Raw genomic sequence first — 18748 nt, 5'->3', positions numbered from 1 at the left:
ATCCCCCTAAATCTGGCATGCCTTGTGGGCATGGAGGGCAGCCCCCCAGCCCTTTCTCTTCTTGCACCAAGGCTGCAGCTGGGGAGGTATTCCTCAGCAAAGCCTCAGAGTACAGTGGCTACAGGTATGAGCTGCGCTGCATTATCTGGAAGACTGCCCAAGTGGACCTGAGGAGAACTTTAACCTCTGGGATAAGCGACATCTATGTCAAAGGGTGAGGAAGAGGGGAGCCTGCGTGGCTCAGTGGTTGAGCGTCTATCTTCAGCTCAGGCCGTGATCCTGGGGTCCCAGGATTGAGTTCCACATTGGGCTCCCTGCAGGGAGCCTGCTTCTCCCTCTGCCTGTGTCTCTGCCTCTCTCTCATGAATAAAATCTTTTTTTTTTTTAAAAAGGGGGGGGGGGCAAGGAGAGGGCAGGGCTCCAGCAGCATTCCCTCAGCATCCCCCAGTTGTGTAGTCCCCTTGCCTCCAACCTACCCCCCACTATCCTGAGGTGACATCTCTCCACTTCCACCCATGCCTGGTGTCTGTGGAACGATACACACAAACTCCAGGTGAAAGGACTTTGGCCCTAGGTGGATGGTCGGGCTCGAGAAAGACATGCAGAAGACAGATATCCATTACTACTCACTGACTGGGGAGAGCACCTTCAACTGGAGGTTCATCTTCAGCATGGATTACCTGGCAGCTGAGCACATGTGTGTCCAGAGCCAGAAGGTGACAGGGCTGGGGGGTTGCACTCCCCCTCCCTCGAACTGCAAGTTGCACCAGAACCCTTGGAACACAGACTTGGGCAGAAAGCTGCCTCCTTAACAGCCCATCATCACTGCTGGGTGGTGGGCTCATAAGGTGGCCAAGGGAAACCTCAAAGGAGACAGGCCAGTAATATGTTCTTCTGCCATCCTCCAGGAATACATATGGAGCCTGGACCCCACGGTGACAAAGTTCCCAGCCCGGCTCATCATCCAGATTTGGGACAATAATGTGTTCTCCACTGATGACTTCCTAGGTGAGACCCGACACAGGGCCCGTGACCACAGGCCGGGGAGCTCCTTGCTGATGGCATTTCTTTGGGCTCAGGGGTCCTGGAGCTGGATCTGTTTGACATGCCCCTCCCGGCCCGGCACTCCAGCAAGTGCTCCATCAGGATGATGGAGACTGACTCCAAGTGGCCCTACTTCCTTCAGTATAAGCACTTCTCCCTCTTTAAGAAGAAGACTGTAACGGGCTGGTGGCCTTCCCAGGTCCTCGATGGTGGCAAATGGCGCATGTCGGTAGGAGCTGGGGAGGGTGTCTGTTGCATATAGGACTGCTGTGCCACGTAACTTGGCTCTAACAGACTTCTGGGGACTTTAGCTAAATCTTTTTTTTCCTTCCTGGACCCTGGGAAGGGGCTTTGGGACACCTGCTGTAATGAACTCAGCCTCCCACCACCTATGGTGCTTCTAGGGTAAAGTGAAGATGACGCTGGAGATCCTGTCAGAGAAGGAAGCCTTAATAAGGCCAGCAGGGCGAGGCCAATCGGAACCCAACCAATACCCTACACTTCATCCTCCCCTGTAAGAGTCCTGTGGGATGAGGGGACCAAATCTTTCTTCCCCATTCACAAGGCTGAGCTACTGGGCCCAGCAATTTGTATAGGGTGTGAGTTGTGGGCCTACAAGTGGAGAGGGGTACTAACTTCCCAGCACCCCACCTCAGTGCTCAGTTACAATGAGGAGAGAACAGCCTGGGTGAAGGGGGCGGGGAGGGGAGAACACACGAGTAAGCAGAAGTTGCTTTTTGAAAAAGCAAGCTCTCTGCTGTGCATCACTTGACCTGAAAGTTCCCTCTGCCCTCCATCCTCCGACATCTCCTCTGCTCATGGATAGACGCCCCAACACCATGTTCCTGCTTCGGTCACCTATTACAATCTTCTGCCGCATTTTCTGGAAACGCTACCACTTCAAAATCATAATGGTTATAATCATACTTTTTTTAGCACTTATGCTGTTCAACTTTATCTATTCAACACCGGTGAGTGACAGCCTTGGGGACAGGGACAAAGGCATTCACTAGCTGGTCTTAGGAGGACTCTGAAGAGACAGCCTCCAGTGGCTACCTCAGGCTAACTCTCACCTGTTCTCTCTAGAACTACTTGGCCATGAGCTGGGTCAAACCTGAACTTCGGCTGAACGCTCCCATTAAAATATCCACCAATATCATCAATCAACCAAACCTCAGCAATGCCCACTCTCCCATCCTCACCAGCCAGCATCTGAACCTAAATCCTACAATAGACCATGAGTTGAAACACCTCCAGGGACCTATGAATCACCTACAAGACATTTTTCCAGAACTTCCAGCCCCACAAGACTAATTGGTCCACATCTGCCTGGCTTTTCTCCTGCTTATTATTGGCCCTTCCCTTGCACTTCCTACCAGTTCTCATTTTTATCTTCTAGGGCATATGCAAGGGACTTCTGAGACATATGCAACGAGGGGCATATTCTGCTCAGAAACCACTTCAACAGGAAGGACAGAGTTGTCATTTTCCCACTGAAATAAACAAGTTTTGTCACAGAGAGCCACTTTGTAATTTAGGGGGTTGAAGAAAACATGAAAGGCAAGACTCATGAGGCCAGGGAGCAACGTCATCTTTATACACCACCTCTAGACATCGGGGTCTCTTCCTCTCTAAGAGGCTCTGAAATCAAAGGGAAACCAAGGGAAAGGGAGACTGTGAGGAGCGAGATGGCTCGTGTGGGGTAAGCAGCTTGCCAAGGCCACTGCTCTGATCCCTACCATGCATGTTCAAAAGAGCCATGCCAACAGACCAGACCTCTCCCTCTTCTCGGGCACGCCTGGGATTACAGGGCCCAGAACAGTATTTAGTCCCATTCACAGTGGGAAATATTTGTTTCTAAGAACAAAAAGCAAAAGCTGGGGCAGACCCTACCATGCTAGGTTAGACGGTTTCCACATATTTCTCAAAGGCTGGCCCCCAGGCTGAGTAGGGACTGCACTTATGTCTTCCCTGTCCTCTTTAAAAAGCCTCAGGAAGCCCATGGGCTGGAATCATATAGAACTTAAATTCAATCATCACACACATACCCTCTCCCACGATGAGCCCCCTTCCTTCTGGAGCACTGCCTGGCCCATCTCAAGAGCCCACTTAGGTCCTCCCACAAGGGTCTAGCCAATCTCCCCCTGTACTCAAAAAAGACAAAACAGCCACTTGCTTTCTCAGTTCTAAGTGGTCCTAAGGTCAAGCTCCAGGTCAACATTTTGTACTCCGATATCCTGGAGCTGCTCTGCTTTTGTGGGGAAGGTCTTAGGAGGATCCGTTTTATTCATACCTGCAAGACAGCACTACAACCTAAGATGCTCACTTAAGCATGTGGGAGGGACAGAAGAAACCCCAACACAATGGAAACTTATACCCAACCAAGGTGATCTCCTTTCCTTTTGGGCCAAGCTGAGGGCTTTCCTAACCCAGGAGAAGGCAGAGCAAGGGTTGACAAGTTGGGGGCTCAGTAAGGAGGCCTAGACCTTCCCCAAAACTACACCCAGAAGGAAGGACACTGAGTTAGAAGCTCATGTTTGGTTTCCATCAGCCATTTTAAGAATTTCCCTTAGGCTACAGAAGTACATGGCTAGGAGAGCTCAGAGCTTCAGGCCCCCCAGGGAGATTGGCCTATTGGCCAATTTAATCACAGGGCAGACAGGTGAGCAGCACATGACCCCTTGTCAGATAAGGCAGTGGAATAAGGATTGACCCACAGAGGAGGACGCTCTGTTACTCAATGACAATGAACTCTTCCAGGCACAGATGACGAAGGTCCATTGCTCCCAGATTTGCAACAGGAGAATAGCAACTGCTTCTTATCCATTAGAAGCCAAGATTCCTCTTTAGGGAGTATCCAAAAGCTTCCTTAGGTTTTGAACACTCTGAGATTCCAAAAATCATGATAAAGACAAAACACGTAGTGAGGCAGGCTCCAGAGTCCAGAAACATCTCCACATGGTCAGCTCACATGGCAAATGGTGCTTCTGGTGTGAACACATGGAGCTGGTCAATTTCATGGTTACTCCCATTGTATCCATGAAGTCTTACAAGCTTCTCTTGCACACCAACTTTCAGCCAAACTTGACTGAGAACCTAAAGGAACCAACTGAGAAGGTCACAAACAAACCAACAGAAGCCAGATTCATGCTAAACATCAGCTAGAGCAGTGAGCCAAAGCAAACAGCCCTCTCCCTGTGGCCACCTAAGGAAGGTCAGTGAAACTTAAGTTTGTTCTGCAGCCCCAGCCTCCAAAAGAGAGGCATCCAGATGTCTCTTCCAGCTCAGGCTGCATGTGGAGAGAGCAATGAATGGAGGGAGAAGGCAACACAGGGGAGAAGTGTCCACCCAGATTTCCAATGAAAATTCTTCAGGTGGACGGAGGCCGGGGTAAAAAGCAAAAACCCAATGAATGGCTGCCTGGAAGGTATGAGGCGTTATCAGTGTTATGTTCTCTGCAGATTTAAAAATGAAGTACAAGGGTCCTCTGAGTCCAACAACAAGGCAGCCTGAGCAATTAAATTCTCTTCTGTGATTTTGGCATCAGAACCGTATATATATCCTCTCCATCCCTCTTCGCTCCCAAGTGGAAGGACTGCAGGGAAAGGCACATCACAGCAGCACTGTCCTGGGGTAGGTGGGCTTCCTGAACCAGTTAGATGTCCCCATCGGTAACCGTGGCAATGCAGCATCCCTGCATTCAAAGCTCCAGTGAGAGAACAGAGTCCCTGACCAGCTGCTGGAGACTGCAAGAGGCCTGCCCGGCTCTGCACTCAGGCCAGAGACTGCTCATGGTGACAGCCAGAGGTGGCAGCAGCAGGAGGGCTCAGTAGAAACGCTTTCGGCTCTGTTCTTGCCATTTGTTGTAGAGTATGATACCAATGACGATGGCAAATACGGAAAACACCAGCGAGAAGAAGACAATGAGGAAGAGGGCCAGGCCACTCAGGGGCGGCAATGGGGCGGTCACTAGGGACACAAGAGAGAAGCAAGTCAATCAGGGAGCCCACCCACGTGGGAAAGTATCAAGTCTCCAGTTTCTGACACTCATTTCTGGGAGCCAGAGAGCAGACAGACACTCCCTTTCCAGGTGCCTCAATTTAAAAACTGAGCAGCCCTGCTCATCTGTAACATGGAGACAAGTGGAATGGCAAAAGGGCATGCTCTAAGTTCTTCAAAGGAAGAACACAGAAAGGAGATGGCCCTGTGATCTGTGGGTGCAAGTCACCTCAGACCACCCAGGCATAGTAACCTCCTCTCCAACCACAGGACCATTTCCCAAGAACCCTGCACTCACCCTCAGGCAGTTTCATGTTGTCCACCGAGGGCAGGAACACATCTCGATGCAGCTTCTCCTCTTCCGGGGTTCTCTCCACCGTAAGCTCAAACAACTTCAGGGAAATGACATCATGATTATCTACAGGAAAACATGAGGACCCAAACCACCTCAAAAAGAGGTATTTTGGGAGTATATGGGTTCAAACATCTGATCTACAGCCAACTAGGAGTGACTTTGGGTTTTTTAGAAATTTACTGTATTTTTTAAGTAATCTCTTCATCCAACATGAGGCTCAAACTCAAGATCCCGAAATCAAGAGTTGGGTGCTCTACTGACTGAGCTAGCCATGTGCCCCACTAGCAGTGACTGAAAAAAAGTAACTAAAACCTCTATTTTCTCTCATCTAAAAATAAGAACAAGGAATAGGGAATATTGTAGATTACTCAGGATTTAAAGTTTTTTATCAACAAGCATGCAATACCTATATAGCTTAAAAAAGAGACATAATACAAGAATTAAAGACCATATCATATGGAAAACCCGGTAGCATAGCAAAGGAAGACACAGCACTACAGCTTCCCTTCTGTGCAGACGACACACACAAGATAGGAAAGGGCCTTACGCCAGTTGATTAATGGGCCATGAGCAGGGCATAGCTATTGGCATGGCACACACTTTCATTCTAGACTAATTTTCTGCAGCTTCTTTTAACTGTGACCCTGAATCTCACTATTCCTAGAGGAAGAATCAAGGAATTAGGGAGTCAATTTTTTTTTCTTTTTATTTTTTTAAGATTTTGTTTATTTGAGAGAGAGAAAGCGTGCACAAGTGGGGGGAGGGGCAGAGAGAAATAGACTCCCCGCTGAACAGGGAGCTCAATGCAGGGCTCCATCCCAGGACTGAGATCAGGACCTAAGCCCAAGTCAGCCGCTTAAAACTGAACCACCCAGGTACCCCTTTTTTCTCTTTTTAAGTGTCATTCTAATCTCATAGGTTCAAACATATTCGATATATTTCAATACACTGAACTTGTACATTTACAGCATTTACAGATGCTCAACACGACCCATCTTTCTCCAGTAGGAGCCTATTCAAGTTGGCTCCTGAGTCCTTTTACATGAACCCAGAAGTGATTATCTTCCTTGCTTTCCTGGGAAATTCCCAGCTTGTCCATTTCCTACCTCAGAACTGGCATCAGCCATTTCCCCACGAAGCTCTTGTTTCTTTCAGCAGGAAGTGGTATGAAGAGACCACAAATCAGGGATCCCTGGGTGGCTCAGCGGTTTAGCGCCTGCCTTTGGCCCAGGGCATTGAGTCCCACATCGGACTCCTGCATGGAGCCTACTTTTCTCTCTATGTTTCTGCCTCTCTCTCTGTGCCTCTCATGAATAAATAAATAAAATCTTTTTTTTTAAAGATTTTATTTATTCATGATAGTGCGCCTCTCATGAATAAATAAATAAAAATCTTTTTTTTTAAGATTTTATTTATTTTTTCATGATAGACATAGAGAGAGAGAGAGAGAGAGAGAGAGAGAGAGAGAGAGAGAGGCAGAGACACAGGCAGAGGGAGAAGCAGGCTCCACACCAGGAGCCCGACGTGGGACTCGATCCCGGGTCTCCAGGATCGCGCCCTGGGCCAAAGGCTGGCACCAAACTGCTGAGCCACCTAGGGATCCCCTAAATAAATAAAATCTTAAAAAAAAAAAAAAAAAAAAAAAAAAAGATGGGAATCCTTGGGTGGCTCAGTGGTTTAGCACCGAAGGCAGCTTCGGCCCAGGGTGTGATCCTGGAGTCCCAGGATCAAGTCCCATGTTGGGTTCCCTGTGTGGAGCCTGCTTCTCCCTCTGCCTATGTCTCTACGTCTCTCTCTCTCTCTCTCTCTCTCTCTCTCTCTCTCTCTCTCATGAATAAATAAATAAAATCTTTAAAGAAAAAAAAAAAAAGAGAGACCACAAATCTGAAGCCCTGGTGCACCACTTCTCTGTGAATCTCTCCATTCTGCCCTCTTCTGTGATCCAACAAGTAGCAAGATGGTTGCCCCAACTCCAGGTGAATGACCCTCACTTCCTTCCCAAAGAAGGAAGAGCACCATTTCTATTATTAGGATGGCATCTACAGCTGCTAAGACTCTTAGAACCTTTAGCAGAATCCCAGATAGAAAAAAAACTAGCTTCGCCTTCAATTAGAAAAATATTTTTGCTGTCAAGATTGAATTTAAGCCATGGGACAAGATAAAAAGCCAGGCAACGTTCCTCACATTTGTAGGGGCATCAAAGAATGGGAGAACCAGCCATTTTCAACCACTGCATAACATTAAGAAGTTGTCAACAAAAAAGTCCTTAAAAGAAAGACCAAATTTCTATTTAGGGATATCCTACAGGCAGAGAACAGAGACTTACTAATATAGACAGTATCACTAAATATCTAAAGCAAAGGACTCCTTCAGGTAAACAAAAATAATTCTATTTCATACTAGCTATAACATAATGAATCACACTAGTCAAAAAACCCAAAAGTTCAGTGCCTTACCTCTTCTCAAAAGATGTTTGGATTAAGGCTCAAGCGAAGGGACAGAATATAGAAGGGGAAGCTACAAATCGAGGACAAGAAGGAAGAAAATCCAGAGATAGAAAAGTAAAAGAACCAGGTATTATTAATGCCACATAAATTAAGCAGGAGTTTCAGAATAACTGGTCAAACCAGCCAAAGAGAAGACAAAGAGGACCGAGAACAGAGTACCATATATGGTGAGGAAATAGAAGTAGCTTTGATGAGAATAGTGCTGAGGGCCTGGCTGAGATACCTGGGAGGTCCGAGTGCAGTGATGTAGAGCGGTGGATGGCCTGAAAACAGAAGCACCTATACACACAGCACATTCAAAACTCTGAGCACAAAGAGGGTACTGGGGTGAGTTAGAAGAGGGGCAGCAGAATCAAGGAATTTAAGGAAAAGCTTTGTTAAGAGAAGGGGGGCTCAGCACAACAGGAGATAGATGGGAAGGAACCAGACTACAGAGGGGGCACCAGAGATACCAAAGCATGGAACTCCAAATACAGGCTGGAAGAGCTGGCTTGCTGAAGAGACAAACACTCCATTAGCACCAACCATCTCCTAGAGCCAACTGCACTAGGGTAACCTAGCCAGGGGGGTCGGGGGAGGTTTATGGACACAAGAATGCCAGAAGATAAGCACTGTCTGGGTCCTTGCTTCCCACAGCTTTGCTTGTCTGGCTCTCCTCCCTGAGAAGCCTCACCAAGGTCCAGCTCCCGAGACATGACCTCAGTCAGGACAAATAAAGAGTACATGTGGCAGTACCCGAGAGATCCCCAGTGATGGAGGAGGTGCCAAAGTAGTAGCCCCGGGGCAGACGGACCCCAGGCACCTCAATGCAATCCCTCCACTCGTGCTTGCCATCAATGTCCATCATGATCTAGAATAAAAAGGAAAGATCAATCAGGGCCACGAAAGCAGGTGCAAGATAGCCCATGCCACCAACTGGTCCAGAAAACAAGGACTCACCGTCAAATGCCTCTTGACATAGCGAATCACAAGGAAGGTGTCGTAATGCAGATTGCGGACGATAGCCGTACAACCCCCTAGCTCCGTAGGCCGCCCATCCCGCTCATGATCGTAGCTGAGGGAGCCATTGTTCACCATTGCTGAGATATAGGGGAATACCCGCTGGGAATGCAGGGAAGAAAAGCAGAGGACAGTAAGGAAGTACTCTTAGGAATGCCTGTACAAAAGCAACAGGAATTTTGCACATACAAGCTGAGCCCTTCCAGACCAGACGACCACTCCACCTTGTCATTAGCAGCCCCTAAGAATGCACACTCAGATGGTTACGCAAAGAATATGGCCCATGAAACAACTGAACGCTCTACTTGCCTTCAGGAATCCTCCTTGCTACCAATCTGGTAGGCCTAAAAGGGCCCCTCTAGAGTCTGACTCTAATCCTTCCAGAGAACACTGTTTGGCATTTATTATATATACATGGCCCAGGACCAGTGCTTTTCTTTATATATATATATATCTCCTCAGTTGCCATGTAAACTTCTTGAAGGAAAAAAATCACAGACTTTTGTGTCTCTACCTTCCATCCCTGACAACCTCCCACCCCACACCTTCCCACCTCGTCACCATTTTGCACATAGCAGGCACTCTAAAAATACCTGTTTGATCAGGGAAATCTTTCCATTCCAGATAGCTCCTTTCAAATTCTCAAATCCTGGGCAGCCCCAGTGGCGCAGCGGTTTAGCGCCGCCTGCAGCCCAGGGTGTGATCCTGGAGCCCCGGGATCGAGTCCCACATCAGGCTCCTTGCATGGAACCTGCTTCTCCCTCTGCCTGTGTCTCTGCCTCTCTCTCTCTCTCTCTCTCTCTCTCTCTCTCTGTATGTTTAAAATAAATCTTTAAAGAAAAAAATTCTCAAAAAAAAAAAAATAAAGAAAAAAAATAAAGAAAAAAATTCTCAAATCCTATGAGCATAGGATGGATGCTAAATGGATGAGGACTCAGAAACAGCACTGCCAGAACCAGGCTGCTAGCTGGTGTTCTCCAGCTACAATGACTGTTCTTAGTTGAAAGACCTTCCAGGACACTTAAGCTTCACTACACATAACTTCTTCCAGTAATACCGTGGGCAAGTTCTCCCACTGCAAGTTTCCTCATATGCTACCCATCCTCCCACCTACTTCAGAGGCCCTGGCTCTCCAATGGAGTTGGAGGAGTGAGTTCTTCCTCAGGAATGATGGGCTAACCATTTAAGAACCAGCCCAGTGCTGAGGCAATGCAGAGGCAGGGTGATGAAAAGAGAGGAAATATGACTCATGCCACTTCTTGGTGACCTCCACATTGTCCTCAACAGTCAACATGCAAGGTGGAGATGCAGTCAGAATCAGAGACTGGTGACTCTCAAGACAACAGCCACATGGGAGTGAACAGGAGCAAATGCTGGGTGGACACATAGGGAGTTAGGGATGGCCATGATGGGTCAAAACTGAGTACCTGGACTCCTGGAGAATATCGCCTCTTCTGGGCCTGAGAGGGTCCAGCAGGTTATTATAAAAACGAGAGAGGACACAGAAGACAGGAGACCAGGTCAGAAAGAAACAGCCATGGAAGAGTTTTGACCCAGCTGTGGTGGATGAGCAAACCAATGTGAATCCCCAAACAGAATTGTAGAGTCTGTGGAGGGCATTTAGCAAGTTCTTACACCCCTCAAAATAATGGGCAAAACTATATGTACAGATACTTATATGTTTTCTAAGAAGAGGGTCTGTTATTACCCGATTCTCAAAAGGGGCCCAGTAGGTAAACCTCTTTAAGGCTTTCAGAAACTTCATAAAATAGCGTTCACTTATGTCTCTGAGTCAGAAGGCCAGGCCACATGTTTTGTCTGTACCCAGACGATGGTATTTCTGCAGCAAGGAGAGACATAAGACTGACAAATAGGGCTAAATTCTTCCAAATTCAAAATGGTGTTTACTGCCCAGGATCTCAGCATTCAGCTCTTGCCCAAAGGACAAAAATCCCACCACTTAAGAGACAATGGAGTTAACTCTGATCCAAAGGGATCATTTACCCTCAAACTGAGCCTTATGGACATATATTTCCAAAGAACTGTTGCCATTCTAACCTACAACATGTGTGCAAGGAAACAGCACTGAGGCATGATTTAGATTTAGAAAACTCATAAGGCTTGAGGACATTTAGCTTTGGTCTAGAAAACTGTTAAAATTCTAAGCCATTAGCAACAAGAGATATCCACACAAACTCAGCACAACCCTGCCCTTCAGGAAGGATTTGTGAGGGTATAGAGCCCAAAGCATTCCTTCTTCTAACACTTAGCGAGCACCTATTAGGAGCCAGGCACTGTTTCAGATGCCGGGGGTTCATAGAACTGACATTAGAGTGGAAGAGACAAATAATAACAAAGTAAATAAAATTATTTCAGAGAGAGGTGCCTGGCTGGCTCAGTCAGAAAAGCATGCAACTTTTGATTTCAGGGTCGTGAGTTCAAGCCTTACATTGGGTGTAGAGACTACTTAAATAAATAAAACTTTAAGAAAAATTATTTCAGAGAATAATAATGCTATGATGAAAATAAAACAGGTAACATGATAGACTGACAAGGAAACAGTTCTCTGAGGAGACAATATCTGAGTTGAGGCCTCAGTCGTTGGAGGGAGCCACCAAGAGATCTGCGGGCATTAAGAAGCATGAGGTGGGCATATTCGAGGACCAGAAGAAGACACCAGTGTCTGAAACACAGCTAATGAGGAAGAGGTGGGTGCAAGCTGAGGCACAAGCCAGATCACACTGGGCCTTAGAAGCCACAGTGGGGAGCAGAGGCTAAGCCCCAGAGCAGCCCCCCACTGCTTTGCTCTAATGCCACTGGTGGAATATGTACAGAACTACAGAGAGGTATGAAGTGATATCAGTGAGTGACCCAATTTCCAACACTCTTCTCTATAGCTATCATTTAGAACAAGGGAATTTTGAGTATATTGTCATGCTATGTACAGAAATGGGCTTCTGACAAGAATGCCCATGACTTCAGTGAACAATTAGGGAAAAGAAGGGGATAGGAATGCCTGGGTAGCTCATTTATCAACCCCAGTACACATGGTCAGAAGTTTATGTGGCATCTTTAAAGAAGCTTGGACAACTGTCCTTAATCCCTGGGAGCCCTCTTCCCAAGACTGGTGAGGCAGTGGGTTATCGAGTAACAGCCAGAGCTTTCCAGCTACAATCACCTGTGGGGCCCTCAAAGAGTCTCATTCAACAGGTAAAGGGGGGCACAGGATTATGTATTTTTCAAAAAGCACAACAAACGGTCATAATGTACAGCCAGACTTAAGAGACACTGTACCAGACACAGCACCCCACTGCTCTGAAGCCGGAATCTGTCTACTTCAGCAACTCATGACTTGGCCTTCAACTTTTCACCTCACACTTGTAGTAAGTCTTTAAATGCCCTCTTATTTTCCATGCCCAGTCAGGAGTTCTTAAGTGTTCCTTGGGAAGCCACTAATTTCACATAGCAGCTCATTTTCTTTCCTTGGAAAGCACCCTATATATAGCTAGAACCGAAAGCTGAAGAATCACTCAGACTTGGGCAAGGTGGTAGTTTCATTCCTAATTTAAGAGTCACTAAAAATTAGGCACTCCTACCTACCATCCAAATGATTATTGCCTGTAGGGGGAAGAAATGTTTCCAAATTTTTGTACTACAAGGACACTTTAAAAAAAAAAAAAAAAAAGACCCTCTACGTGGTAATTATACTTTCAGCCTATCTTGACTGAAGGGAGACCTATGAACTTATGGATTCTGTGCTAAAATTCCACAGACCCCAAGAACACAAGTAATTGTAAACCACTAGACAGAAAAAGGAGCCCACGCAGCCTCCATAATCAGAGAGACCTGGGTTCTAGCTGCAGGTGTACCCTGAGAGCTATATAACCTTGAGTGGATTACATTAGCTTCTTGAAAATCCATTTCCTCCCTGTAAGCAGGGAGGAGAACACAGAGCTCTCAGAGCTGATCATGAAGATGAAATGAGATATACGTAAAGCCTTTAATACAATGTCTAGCATTCAGCTGGGAATCAACAAATGTTCATTCGATCAAAGACTAATGAATTTTTAGATACAAATGCTATTCACCATAAAATCTTTAAAAAGGGGGGGGGGGGACACCTGGGTGACTCAGCAGTTGAGCATCTGCCTTTGGCTCAGGGGGTGACCCCAGAGTCCTGGGATCGAGTCCCACATCAGGCTCTTCACAGGGAGCCTGCTTCTTTCTCTGCTGTGTCTCTACCTCTCTCTGTGTCTCTCATGAATGAATAAATAAAATGTTTAAAAAAATACTATTCACAGACGCTTATACATAAACAACAAACCAAATATGCATCTTTTAGAGCAATAATTCCCAGACCATTGGCTGTCACAGACCAGGAAAATCTCCAAAAAATGTTGGAGCTTAATGGGTTTCCCTTTTTGACCTATAAACATTAAAACACAATTATGACAAAAGAACCATCTCTAATAAACATTCTCAAAAGAAAATTTTAACACCAAAAAACCCTCTAAATTTCATAATGAACAATTTGGCATTTATGAAAAGTCACTTTACTATTCCTATTCTTTTTTTTTTTTTTTTTTTTTTTACTATTCCTATTCTTAAGACCACTGAAACTTGTTACGAGCAATACGAGTTCATGAACTAACATTTAAGAGCCACTCTCTTAGAGTCGTTTTTTCCAACCTAAGGTTGAGTGCCGTGGAGAAAGCTGGCCAAGTTTGCTCTCTGCAACTTAGATATGAAGAAAAGGAGGGTGGGAGAGGAGAGGGAGAGAACAGAGCCACAATAGCTACTGCCAAGATGTCTGCCCGATGTCCCTTGGGAATGGTGTTTAGTGGTGTGAATGAGAATAGCTAGCATTTTTGGAGTACTTACTCTGTGCCAGGCACTGTAGTCAGTAACGTGCACATACTCACATTCATTTATTTCTCACAACCCTAAAAGGTCTTAGTATCCCCATTTCATTGGTAAGAAAACTTGTTTAAGTAATAAAACCAGGATTTGAAGTCAGATAGTCTCGCCCCAGAACCCTGGCTCAATCTCTATGCTTCACTGTTCTCAAATTTATTTGGAAAAGTGATTAGTATGTACTGTTAGAAAACAACAAAACAAAAGCTCTTGGTCTCTAATATACTCTTAAATACAGAAATATTGGAGAATAGTTCCAGATTTTAAAAAAGAAAGGGGCAGGGGGGGGGAAGGCCTGGGTAGCTCAGTTAGTTGAGTGACTCGGTTTTGGCTCAGGTTGTGATCTCAGGGTCGTAGGATCGAGTCCCATGTCAGGATCTGCACTCAGCACAGAGTCTGTTTGTCCCTCTCCCTCTGCTCCATCTCTGGTTCACGTGCTAACAAATAAATAAAATCTTAAAAGAAAGAGGGGCACCAGGGGCTCAACCCGTGGAGCATCTGACTCTTGATTTTGGCTCAGGTCATGATCTCAGGGTCATGGGATGGAGCCCCATGTCAGGCACTGTGCTCTGTGAGGAGTCTACTTAAGATTCTCTCTTGCCAAAAAAAAAAAAAAAAAATCTCTTGCCCTCTACCCCTCCCCCACTGCTCTGTGTCTAAAATAATAAATCTTTTATATACATATATATAAAATAAGGGGATCCCTGGGTGGCTCAGCGGTTTAGCACCTGCCTTCAGCCCAGGGCATGATCCTGGGGTCCTGGGATCCAATCACACATCAGGATCCCTGCATGGAGCCTGCTTCTCCCTCTGCCTATGTCTCTGCCTCTCTGTCTCTCATGAATAAATAAAATCTTAAAAAAAAAAATGTTTTTAATTAATAAACAGAAAAGGGGGCAGCCCCGGTGGCGCAGCGGTTTAGCGTCGCCTGGGGCCCGGGGTGTGATCCTGGGGACCCGGGATCGAGTCCGTATCGGGCTTCCTGCATGGAGCCTGCTTCTCCCTCTGCCTGTGTCTCTGCCTCTCTCGCTCTCTCTGAATGAATAAATAAATCTTTAAAAAAAATAAATAAATAAAAAGATTAACGTGAATAGTATTTACCATACTCCCAATTTTTGTCTAAAATTTTCTAAATTGAAAAAAAGTTTTGTTTGTTTGTTTGTAAAGATTTTATTTATTTATTCATGAAAGAGAGAGAGAGAGAGGCAGAGACAGGCAGAGTGAGAAGCAGGCCCCACCCCCAGGAGCCCGATGTGGAACTCAATCCCGGGTCTCCAGGATCACACCCTGGGCTGAAGGCGGCGCTAAACCGCTGAGCCACCCAGGGATCCCCGAAAAAAGGTTTTTTAAAACACATTATGTTAGGGGCACCTGGGTAGCTCAGTTGGTTAAGTATATGCCTTTGGCTAGAGTCACGATCCCACCTCAGGCTCCCTGCTGGGTGGGTGGGGGAGTCCCTCTGCCTCTGCCCCTCTGTACACACACACTACCTCCACCCACCCGCTTGTGCTCTCTCTCACTCTCTCAAATAAATAAAATATTTTAAATAAATAAATAAATAATAAATATGTTAAAACACACACACACACACATGCTCAATATAATGCAACATTCTTGTTTTTAGAAAGATATTTGTATGCTTTTTGTTTTAGCCTTTTTGATTTTTCTGTAATGAGTTTCTATATAAAAACAAGACTTAATAAATCAAATGTCTCTTCTACAGCGTCTCCTTCCACATCTCCATGTGACCCTCCCCTTGGGTCACTAGCAGAACACACTCACTGCCACTTCCACAGATAGGACACTTTTTAGACTTCCAAAACTTTGTAAGTTGCTGGTCCTACAGTAATCTTCATCCAACCTTTTAAGCAGGGATCTGGATAAAGAGCCGACTGGTTAACTCGGCAATATCATACTATTCAGCGGGTAACAAGATCAGTAAAATTCTCACCACATCACTGGGCAGCAATGAAAAGACCTTTGCCCACTGCCCCCAAACAGTTGCTAACCTATACTAATGATTGTGTCCCTAAGTCTCAAAGCTCCTCAAATAGAAGACACAGAAAAGTGGCCTTCAAGTCAGTTGACTGCCTTGGAAAATCCTCACATACTTGAACATTATCCTGATCTCTTTCAACACATGGGATAGGGCAGCTCCGGTAGCTCAGCGGTTTAGCGCCGCCTTCAGTCCAGGGCGTGATCCTGGAAACCCTAGATCGAGTCCCACGTGGGGCTCCCTGCATGGAGCCTGCTTCTCCCTCTGCCTGTGTCTCTGCCTCTCTTTCTCTCTCTCTCTTTCTGTCTCTCATGAATAAATAAAATAAATAAATAAATAAATAAATAAATAAATAAATAAATAAATAAATAAAAATAAACACATGGGATAACTTTAATCCCATTTACCTTAATTGTGACCCCACTAGAAATAAACCCAAATAACGTAACTTGAGGACTTCAATAGAGTGCTCTAAAATCAGGAAACTAAACTTTGGGTATGCCCCAAACCCAAAACACTTGAGTTTTTTTTTTTTTATTTTTTTTTATTTTTTTTTATTTATGATAGTCACACAGAGAGAGAGAGAGAGAGAGAGAGAGAGAGAGAGAGAGGCAGAGACACAGGCAGAGGGAGAAGCAGGCTCCATGCAGGGAGCCCGATGTGGGATTCGATCCCGGGTCTCCAGGATCGTGCCCCGGGCCAAAGGCAGGCGCCAAACCGCTGAGCCACCCAGGGATCCCAACACTTGAGTTTATAAACAAGTGTCAAAAGATTCAGAATACAGTCTAATATGTATACTTTTCACTGCTACCTATCATTCTAATTGTTTATGACTATTTCTTGTTAACAAAAAGATTTGGTATCAACTCTATAGATCCTGCCTACAGTTCTACTTTGGGGCACCCATAAACCTCTTAAAAACATATGCAAAATCCTATGTCCCCTGAATCTTGCTATGGGTCTACCACTTTCGCCAATATAGTCAAAAGGGTCAAAACCCAAAGAAAGATAAAGAACTAACCCAGAGCTAAGTGTCCTCTGGAGCATTAGCTCTTGCTTTCTTCCTCTTCTCTCCCTCTTTCACTATCTCAGAAAAGAAAGCTTCTCTTCTTGTCTTCATTCAATTCTAAAAGAAAGCCATATATCTCTACTTTCCTCAAAAACTAGCTTTCAATCTCAGTGTTGTTTTTTGTTGTTTTGGTTTCTTTGACAGAAAAAGAGCTTGTGAGCACAAGCAGAGGGGGTGGCAGGCAGAGGGAGAAACAGGCGTCCCACCGAGTAGGGAGCCCAATGCAGGGCTCAATCCAAGGACCTTGGGATCATAACCTGAGCCAAAACCAGACACTCGGGATCCCTGGGTGGCGCAGTGGTTTGGCGCCTGCCTTTGGCCCAGGGCGCGATCCTGGAGACCCGGGATTGAATCCCACGTTGGGCTCCGGGTGCATGGAGCCTGCTTCTCCCTCTGCCTGTGTCTCTGCCTCTCTCTCTCTCTCTCTCTCTCTCTCTCTCTCTCTCTGTGTGTGTGTGACTATCATAAATAAATAAAAATTAAAAAAAAATTAAAAAGCAAAACAAAACCAGACACTCAACTGACTGAGCCACCCAGCTGCCCCAATGTAGCTCAGCATTGATGCTTAATCACATCCAGAGAACTTGCCAAAATTCTCTAGACCTAATTTCCAAAGGAGTCTCTCTCTAGAAAACAATGCCTCACCTATGACTAAGTCATATCCAAGCTGGTGGATAACAAGAGAATTTAAGAAGCTGTGGAGTTCCTTTCCTGATATAAAGATTCTTTCTGCCAACAAAAAAGAGACCAAGAGGGATCAGTGTCTTCATCACTTGAGAGAATGTGTTTTTAAAATGGATGGGACCAGGGCAGCCCCGGTGGTGCAGTGGTTTAGTGCTGCCTGCAGCCCAGGGTGTGATCCTGGAGACCCGGGATCAAGTCCCACGTCAGGCTCCCTGCATGGAGCCTGCTTCTCCCTCTGCCTGTGTCTCTGCCTGCCCCCCCCATGAATAAATAAATAAAATCTTTTAAAAAAAATGGATGGGACCATATTGTTAATTTTCTTCCAGTTTTTTTTTTTTTTTAAAGATTTTATTTACTCATTCATGAGAGATACAGAGAGAGAGGCAGAGAGAGAAGCAGGCTCCTGGCAGGGAATCCAATGTGGGACTCAATCCTGGGATTTTAGGATCCCTCCATGGCCGAAGGCAGGGGCTGAACCACTGAGCTACCCAGGTGTCCCTCGTCCAGTTTCAAAGGAGAAAAATGTCACCATCTCATAGACTAGACAAACTAGACTTCCAAGCTGGCTTGATCTAGGAAGAGCAGTGAGCTATAATTCCCACTCTCCAATCAGCTGTTTCGGCCTCCTGGGGTAAGATCCAAATAAATGTCTCACCAAGAAGAATGAGGGCCAAAGCTCAAAGGACTACAATTCTGTGCTCTCATTCCAGAAAAGCTTCTTGTCATCATACTCTGATTTCAAGTGAAGGAAGACATTCCTGCTTCAATGCTACTGAGTTCCCTGAAACTTTTCACCAATATCTGGGTTCTTTTTTTTTTTTTTTTAAGATTTTATTTATTTATTCATGAGACACACAGAAAGGGGCAGAGACATAGACAGAGGAAGGAGCAGGCTCCATGCAGGGAGCCCTAAGGACCACGCCCTGAGCTGAAGGCAGATGCTGAACCGCTGAGCCACCCAGGCTCAATATCTGGGTTCTCATGAGAAAATGACGACCATCACCTAATGACTTCATAGTGCCAAGAAAGATGGTCAGGTCATATATATTTCGATCAACATTTTTTTAAAAATAGCAATGCAGCGATATAATTCATATACCACCTAATTCACCTATTTAAGGTCTGTAATTCAATGGTTTTTTAGTACATTCACAGAGTTAGGATTATGATTGCCACAATGA

General features: G+C 45.6%; 2 protein-coding genes across 4 annotated transcripts in view; one reads left to right on the top strand and one right to left on the bottom strand.

The window, feature by feature from the left end:
- The window catches only part of FER1L5 (fer-1 like family member 5), a 62132-nt gene extending 59515 nt beyond the window's left edge, over nucleotides 1–2617 (top strand). Inside the window, exons 47-53 of the mRNA XM_041755682.1 lie at nucleotides 125–214; nucleotides 575–716; nucleotides 909–1008; nucleotides 1080–1273; nucleotides 1449–1558; nucleotides 1871–2015; nucleotides 2131–2617. Of these exons, the coding sequence (XP_041611616.1) occupies nucleotides 125–214; nucleotides 575–716; nucleotides 909–1008; nucleotides 1080–1273; nucleotides 1449–1558; nucleotides 1871–2015; nucleotides 2131–2358 (1009 nt within the window). The 3' untranslated portion in view covers nucleotides 2359–2617. The remainder of the gene's footprint in view (nucleotides 1–124; nucleotides 215–574; nucleotides 717–908; nucleotides 1009–1079; nucleotides 1274–1448; nucleotides 1559–1870; nucleotides 2016–2130) is intronic.
- A 1-nt stretch (nucleotide 2618) lies between these two features.
- The window catches only part of LMAN2L (lectin, mannose binding 2 like), a 30220-nt gene continuing 14090 nt past the window's right edge, over nucleotides 2619–18748 (bottom strand). For 2 of the 3 annotated variants that reach the window (XM_041755684.1, XM_041755685.1), the window contains 4 exons: nucleotides 8845–9006; nucleotides 8641–8755; nucleotides 5342–5461; nucleotides 2619–5013 (listed from right to left, as the gene is read on the bottom strand). In XM_041755684.1, coding sequence (XP_041611618.1) covers nucleotides 4871–5013; nucleotides 5342–5461; nucleotides 8641–8755; nucleotides 8845–9006 — 540 coding nt within the window. In that variant the 3' untranslated portion in view covers nucleotides 2619–4870. Of the gene's footprint in view, nucleotides 5014–5341; nucleotides 5462–8640; nucleotides 8756–8844; nucleotides 9007–10331; nucleotides 10365–18748 lie in introns of all 3 variants that reach the window. The other variant, XM_041755683.1, reaches the window with a different exon arrangement.

This window comes from Vulpes lagopus, chromosome 5, assembly GCF_018345385.1.
Source record: "Vulpes lagopus strain Blue_001 chromosome 5, ASM1834538v1, whole genome shotgun sequence".
NCBI lineage: Eukaryota > Metazoa > Chordata > Mammalia > Carnivora > Canidae > Vulpes > Vulpes lagopus.
Note: the sequence above shows the minus strand (reverse complement) of the source record. Positions and strands in the feature narration are given on the sequence as shown.